Source organism: Wasmannia auropunctata, unplaced genomic scaffold (genome assembly GCF_000956235.1).
Source record: "Wasmannia auropunctata unplaced genomic scaffold, wasmannia.A_1.0 LD336116.1, whole genome shotgun sequence".
Lineage (NCBI taxonomy): Eukaryota > Metazoa > Arthropoda > Insecta > Hymenoptera > Formicidae > Wasmannia > Wasmannia auropunctata.
In genome coordinates, this window is record NW_012026774.1 from 340,798 (window position 1) to 348,731 (window position 7,934).

Sequence of the window (7,934 nt, forward strand, 5' to 3'; positions counted from 1 at the left end):
AGAGCTGCCGAGACGACGTGGCCAAGTCGTCCCGGAGTAAAGGGCGGAGGACGCGCCCACCAGATGCCACGCCGCCACTTCCAGGAGATAAGGTGGCCTCGCGAGGACGCGAGGCGCCCGTAGAAAAAGTCGCCATTTACGCCCGTGCCACGGCGGGACCCCCGCGGCGCCATGACTGGTCGCGACCGTGTGCGCCGCTAAGTTGCGCACTCCCGGGCTGAGGGTGCAGGCATTGATCGCGTATCAAACGCGTATCTACGCCGCTTTTGCGTGCAAGCGACCACGGCGTGCGATCAAGTCGAGGAGCGAGCGATAACCGAGCGAGAGAGAAAGACAGAGAGCGAACGAGACGGAAGGCTGCCGGCCCGGACCTTTGACCGAGGACGTCAAGAAGGAGATCGTGCCAGTGAGATGATCCTCTATCTCCGAGTGCTGTAAAGCCACGGGCAGGTCGCGGATCCCATTCGCACTCTGCGGACGGAAACGCCATTTTCGTGTTCGAGTCTCGTGTGCCCTTTTGGCGACACGTGGTTCGTAGTATTTGGTTGTCGGCGTCCGTCCTCAAGTGCGAGGATTCTTACGGGACTCTGCCGTGGGCTACCGAAAGTGTCGCGAGTCGCATATCGAGCCGCCCGGAGATCGCCCCCGCGAATGTGCCGCAAAGCCCTCGTGCACGAGTGCGCAAGTTTATTGTAAGTGCGTGTATTCGTGAGCCCGCGAGTACTTAGCGTCTTCGCGTATATCCCTCGTGCGTGTGCTTTCGTTGTGCCTCGACGCAAGGAATTCAGTGTTCGTTTTTCGTTTCCGTACGTGTGTCTGTCTTGCGAGCCTGTTATTGAGGCTACTCCGTGCGTGTATTCTTGACTATTATCGGTGCCTGCGTCGGACCGAGATAGATTCTTTTATCGTACTCTAATGCCGTGTCGGTCTGATCGCGTTTTTGTCTACCGGTTCGAGTTTATGTAATTTAGCTCAGGCGGAGTCGATTAAGTTGTGCGCCGCGCTACTTCCGGTTGCCGATCCGGGCGTGCGCATGCGCCCGTCTATCACACCAGGCCGTGCGTCCCTCTGCGAACGAGGTATCGGATCGAACTCATTATTGTTACTGCGTTTTCCGTTGCTGGCACTTTTTCCTTTTAAACCAGTCGCTAGATTATTTTCTGCCGCATATCGACAAGTAGTCTTTTCTTTCTTTTTCCTTTTTTTGTTAATTATCTTTACGGGAGCCTTTATTATCGCCGTACCAAGCGTTTATTAAAGTGTTCTTTCTCACTTTACTTTTGACTTTATTCTTTCGCCCGCTTCTCATTATCCCGTCGAAAATCACGTAACTCGCCCTTCGTTTCCGCCCTGCCTTTCTGCCGTTAGGTAGAGCCAGCCGGCCCTTACGCGACCGACTTCGGGAGAAGCATTCATTTTGGGTATCGTCGAATACCCGTATCGTTTCCGCGCTATCGGTGGCTTTGAGTTTCGCGAGCGACGTTGCCCCCGAGCACGTCTGGCACCCAACTCTCGCGTCGCGACTCCCCATCGATCGCAGGAGGGACCTACATCAGAGGGCTAACACCCTCCCCTCCCGACAGCGTTCACGATTTTCCTCTTTCCGTTTTTGATCCGCGCCCGCGCGAATCACCAACCTCGCGGAGCACGTGACAATGTATATACAAAAAATTTATGTATTTAGAAAATAAAAAATAAAAATAAACATACTTTAAAATCCTCTTCGATCTGCTCGCTAACCACCTTGTCAGACTGACTCTTTTCCTTTGCAATTTTTTTTAAATATACCCTGCAATATATTACCGGTAAAAAATTTATGATAAAAAAGATAAGATATTAAAAAAAAATTAAAATTAATTATTAATTATTAAGTCATAATCCATCTACTCTTGTTATTACTAGAGACGCGTTCAGATTCCCACCCGTATATCTTCCAATCACCATTCGGATTCCTTGCCACCTGAGTGTCTTCTAATAACTAAACCCCATTCTCACCAGTCACACAGCGGCTACATACTGAGAGAGGAATCCGAACGCACCCCAGCGAGGATACTTTGCGGAACAGTGCCTCTGCGAGACAGCAAACAAGGAAGTACTATCGTCCGGTAGCGACCTGGGACTGGAGACAGAGGCGTACGCACGCCGCCGGGGACTCCCCAATGAGAAATGATCGCCAATTCGATATCGAATTGATGTCGATATGCGATGATTTCGACATCAATTCGACATCAATTCAACGTCGAATTGAAAACCATTTCTCACTGGGTCCACCGGTCCTGCCTTTAGCGCTCGCCGATAAACTCCGCTAGAGGCTATCCATTACATTAGGGCACTGCTGTAGATATTTTGAGCGGAAGCGGTAGACGAGCCAGGCGTAAACCTTCCAGGGTCCCATTCGAAAACTTAAATTATTTTGTACATAATCTGTAAATATATTGTACATACAAGTGGAGCTACACTCTTATCCATTTTTACCATGAAGTTATCCAATCACCTCTCTCTCTCTCTCTCTCTCTCTGCGAAAGAAAGCGGAAGCGAGCAAGCAATATGACGGTTCGTCTACCTCCACAAATATTACATATTTATATTTTTCTTTCAAGAAAACGGTAATATAGATTTTATTTAAACAAAATTATAAGCAAATATTTACGAAAACGTTGCTAATACGAGCCTACGCCGTTGTTAGAGCGTGAAAAAATAATTTTAATTTAATTATTATCGGAATTATTATCGGATTCCTATCTCCCCATTCTTGAGGCCTTTTCTACATAAGTTCCACCACTCTTTACTACCCTTTTCACATCCAATCCCTTTCTCAATGTCTCTACTAGTCGCTCTCCCATCATTACACTTTTCCTTCTTAAAACGTGCACATGTCAGTAACGATTAAAGAATATGAATATGTTCTAAATAATGTAAGGTTTTCAAATTTTATTTTTGATGTTTTTTTTGTTGTTACTTAATAGCATTTTCTTTCTGTTATACACACTTTTAGAAAAATGACTATGTTCAACTTTTTTAGATTTTTATATTCTTGTTTACACACATTTTATCAAGATGATTTTTCATAACTTATAATTTTATTTTATTTTATTTTTATACAATTTTATCTATTTATTATTTATTCAGTTATTTATTTATTCTCGTTCTTGATTGTTACCATCGTGTGCTCTCCTCTTATAGTTACATTATTTCTAGATATTCTAACATACACTTTTTTGTAAATCACGGACTAAGGATGATGCTTTCCAAAAGGTCTAGAAACCAAGACAAGAATTGTAAAACATTTACTTTTATACATTGCAAGCCTAATGCGTTTACTTGTACATAAGGTTAGTTATTTAATACGTTATATGTCCACTGAGAATGACCGCTATGTAAAAGGGTCGAAACGTCTGTTATAAATTGTACGTTTAAGTAGCTTCATAATATGTCTTTTTTACCATTACTGTTCAAGATTACTAGCACGTTACACCCAGCTTGGCGTAACAGTTCCATTATCGTTATAATTTTAATTTAAATCATAAATATCATATATTACATAATTACGCAAATATATGATATACAAATATATGATGAAAATCAATTTGGTACATAATTACGCACGATACAATAAAATCAGACATTTTAATCCGTGAAGTGGATCCTCTTTAGTGAATAAATTACGTTTCCTCATATAGTACCAGTCCCTTTTTCTTACACGGCAATCAAATGGTAAAATAATCATTAGATCAGAGCGAATAAAAGTCCATAATTAAAATAACGTAAAGGTCCATAGCTAAAATCCTTAATACACCAATAAATAAATTTAAAACAGATAAGTAGTTATTCTAACCAAAGAAAATTAAAAATTATAGAAGAAATAAATAAATAACTAAATAAAATAAAATATTTACAAATATTACATCAATGCATTAACAACACGGACGTTTTGACTTGATTTAGAGTCACCTTCAGCGCATAAAGAATATAAGAGCGTTAATTGACCATCGATTGATCTCTTATATTCTTTTTGCGTTGAAGATAACTCCAAATCGAAACGATCGTATTGTTAATGCATTGATGTAATATTTTTTAATATACATTTTAAGCACCGACAGCTGCTTTGATTTTCATAGGCCTTAATTTTTATTGCAATTTTTAAATTAGAGAGTCCACCATTTCAATATTGTTAAAATAAAATAAATGATAACTTTAATTAAATGACTTACATAGAGAGAGAGCGAGAGAGAGATAAAAGGATTGGAACTGGTTGAGCCATGACAGTTACAATAATTATTAAAACGTCGAGAGAGAAGACATAATATAGATCCCTTCTCTCCTACATAATGGAAGAACATCGTTATTTTATGATGTCGAAATATATTGGAACAAGGAGTTCGGTATCATTTTGTAAGTCCATTATGTTGTTTAATAAAAATCATTTTAGAGATTAATCGTTTATTATAATACATCTCCTCGTTCAAAATCTCGACATTATTCCAATCAAACTAAAGATGACTCAAACCTGAGCCGAAACATTTAGATTTCTATGTATTTATAAGTATTATAAAAAATTGTTTTTTTTGCGCACTTAATACTGCGCTTGTCTCTCATTAACCTCTTTTGTCCTTAATTTTTCTTTGTTGTATTTTTTCATTTAATACGTTTCAAATTTCTTTTCAGCCAAGGATATTTTTGACCCAATAATCAGCTACGGTCTTTAAAGAAAGTTAGCTAAAAATATATTGTTTAAATAATAATATACCCGTAGTTTGACGAGAAATGACTTTATAGAATCTGTTGGTCCGCTCACAGTAAAATTAGATGAATTATTATAACATGCAATGTCAATGTCCGAAGGACAGATATCTTTTATGGTTTCAAAATTAAGATTAATTTCGGCCATGGAACCATTAATTATTTTCGACTCATAAAGCGCTAAACCGATAAAATATGCCGAAAGAATTGTTTCTTCGACTGTCAAACATCCATCTGCATATCCACAGACTAGTTCACCAATAGAATGACCGATTATAAAGTCAGGGACGATACCAATGGATGTTAAAAGATCGACTATTCCAATCTGTGATACATAAAAGAAATATCTTTATTTTCTATTATCTATTTATTTTAAGTTGAAATTAATGTTATGAGATATAACTTTAATCATATTTTATGGTATAATAAAATATATTTATATTTATTTTTATATTAATATAAATATATAAATATATTTATATTTATTTTTTCTTTTTCTTACCTGCAGTCCGACAAGACTTAAGAATAAATTCACAATATTGTCGAAAATACTTTTATTTTTATTTGTTAAGATATCTATGAAGTTTATACCATAAGATCCCAAAATAGTATTACATTTTTGGATTGTTTTAGCGAACACTGGAAGTTTCATTAGAGCTTGACCTATTAAAATTTTAAGCTATTAAAAGCTTATATTACATTCAGTTTGTATTTATAGAAAAAGAAACAATGAAAAAGTTGTGGAGTTTGTTGTTCAGGCATCATGATATGTATTAATTGATTTCAATATCAAAACAAGTTGGCAAGTGTAGTATGTTTGTATTTTATTTACTACAAAGAAACAATACAATATACAGAATTGTTTTTTGCATAAAAATGTAGAGGAAGAGCTCTCTACCATTAGTACACAAAGAATTAGTACAGAAAGAATTAGGCAATAAAGGCTAAAATACGACTAAACTCGTTGACAATTTTTACAATGTCGACTTTTTGAATTAATTATTGTGAAGAAACTCTACCATTAGTATAGTTTCTTTACAATAATTAATTTAAAAAATCGAAATTGTAAAAACTGTCAACGAGTTTTAGTCTCCTTTATTGCCTAATTCTTTCTATAGAAGGATAAAGAATCAAACATCAGTTACTCTTTCGTATATTTCTTTCGTTAATGTGTTTCTGTTTAATTTTTATTTTAGTAAAATGACTAAATATTGTATAAAACGTCTTAAAGCAATTTTAAAATAATGCCATCATAAATTGGGATATAAAAACATCATATACATAAGATGTCTCAATGTTCTATGAAACATTCAAAATAATAATATATTTACTTACTCATCCCAAACCATTGAGATCCTAACCCAGAAAAAATGAAACAAATCGGTCTTGTATATGGATAATGTCTTACTTTATTTATAACTGTATTATAAGATATTTTAGATCCAGTTATCACATATCCTCTAAAATTATGTCCTTCTATGTTATTGCTATGAATATGATGTAGCAAAGATATGTACTCTGCGTCTACTGATCGACTTTGTACCTGTATTAGTAGAAAGAAAAGAAACATTTGTATTTCTCATTTTTCATAAAATAACTTTAACAAAGAAGAAATATATTATATGTATTTTGTCTATTTTACTTAAAATGTTTTTATTGTAATGTATTAAGGTAACTTTGTCCAATATGTCCAATATAGTCTAGTATCCAATATTTACTTGCTTTTTAGACAGTTATGTTAAATTCAATAGATAGTACTAACAAGTCGTGCAGGCTGTTTATGTGTTCTTGTTTGAAAACTGCTCAGTTTATATATTTTAGTGTTGATAATAAAATCGAGTTGTGATGGTGTTCTTCATAATGTAATATTTCATACAAAGTTTGGAAGTAACATGTTACTTGTAACGTCTGTTATGCCCAGGGGTATGGCACAAGAGGATCCGCGGGGGAACAGGACTTCACTTTTACTTGAATAATTAACTCCGACACTTTGTTACTTTTCGAAATATATCAGCTCTTTATTTTATTTGATCTCACAGATTTACTTTCTTTAAGCACCTTCACCTCAGTGATTATAAAACCGAATTAATTTAACGAGGAATGTCGCGAGGGCATCGGCCTCGCGACATTCCTCCCTCTTTGGGAAAAGAAAATGAAAATACGAATTTTCTTTCTATTACTAATTTACATTTTGAATTCCCGAATATTGTTTACAATCGTTTCTTATATCTGGTATAACATTACGTCGCTATTTTTATACGAGGATCGCGGGTCCTCGTGGGTTTCTTCAGTGATCTTTTTCTTACATCGCCTAATTATATAAACAGTTACGCCTATTATGGCATATTACACCTAATGTGATTATAATGGTTATACTACTACCTGTAGTAGGAATTAAGTATTTACTTGTAAACAATGCGCCCTAGCTATCTAATTGCTTATTTACTTCATCTAGTTCTATGTTTAATTTTTGTAATTCGGTCGGGCTCTTAATTATAGGTTTCAGTTGTGGTTGGTCACGCAGTCTGGTATAGCCTTCTACGTGGTTGTTTTTTACAAGTGTTAAGTTAAATTCTGACAGATGCGTTTGTATGTTGGATGTGTAAATTTGTTGCTGTGTTGTCAGCGTAATGTCAGGTGTAGTCAATTTACAATTTCCTATTAATGTCATCTTACCGGTACCGCACATAGTAATTTTCTTTTCCGGTTGTTACACTCGATGTTTATTTTTTGTTTCTGGGCGGTTGAATACAACCAGGTTTGCGGTTCCGTTAATGTGATCCACAACGTGATGTTCGATAATATGCGTCTTATTTCGCAGTTTTGGAGTTGTCCCGGGACATTTACGAAAATTTGCACCTTGCATGGTGCGTCCGCCCTAGTATGATAGACGGGTAAAGTTCGCTCGCAAGTATAAGTGGCATCATCCCGCATGCATTTGGCTAATTCCTTTTTGTTCAGTAACATGTAATGATTTTCTTTTTCAATGGCCACTATGGGCTGATTTACTTTTAAAAAAACAGAAACATTATTACGTTTTGATGAGGGAAAAGAATCGCCTTTACAATTTTGTATGAAGGGTATGCTATCACGGGAAATCTAAGTATAGTGTAAACGTTAGGTTCCGCGTAGTATGCGTTTACTTTCATATAATTCTGTCAATTTTCTAATTGTACTCGGAAAGGAAAATGCAG

General features: G+C 36.4%; 1 protein-coding gene across 1 annotated transcript in view; it reads right to left on the reverse strand.

The window, feature by feature from the left end:
- The window catches only part of LOC105459202 (fatty acid synthase-like), a 34,831-nt gene extending 28,552 nt beyond the window's left edge, over positions 1-6,279 (reverse strand). The window contains exons 1-3 of the mRNA XM_011705435.1: positions 6,076-6,279; positions 5,243-5,403; positions 4,748-5,065 (exon numbers count right to left, since the gene is read on the reverse strand). Of these exons, the coding sequence (XP_011703737.1) occupies positions 4,748-5,065; positions 5,243-5,403; positions 6,076-6,079 (483 nt within the window). The 5' untranslated portion in view covers positions 6,080-6,279. The remainder of the gene's footprint in view (positions 1-4,747; positions 5,066-5,242; positions 5,404-6,075) is intronic.
- Between the last annotated feature and the right edge of the window lie 1,655 nt (positions 6,280-7,934).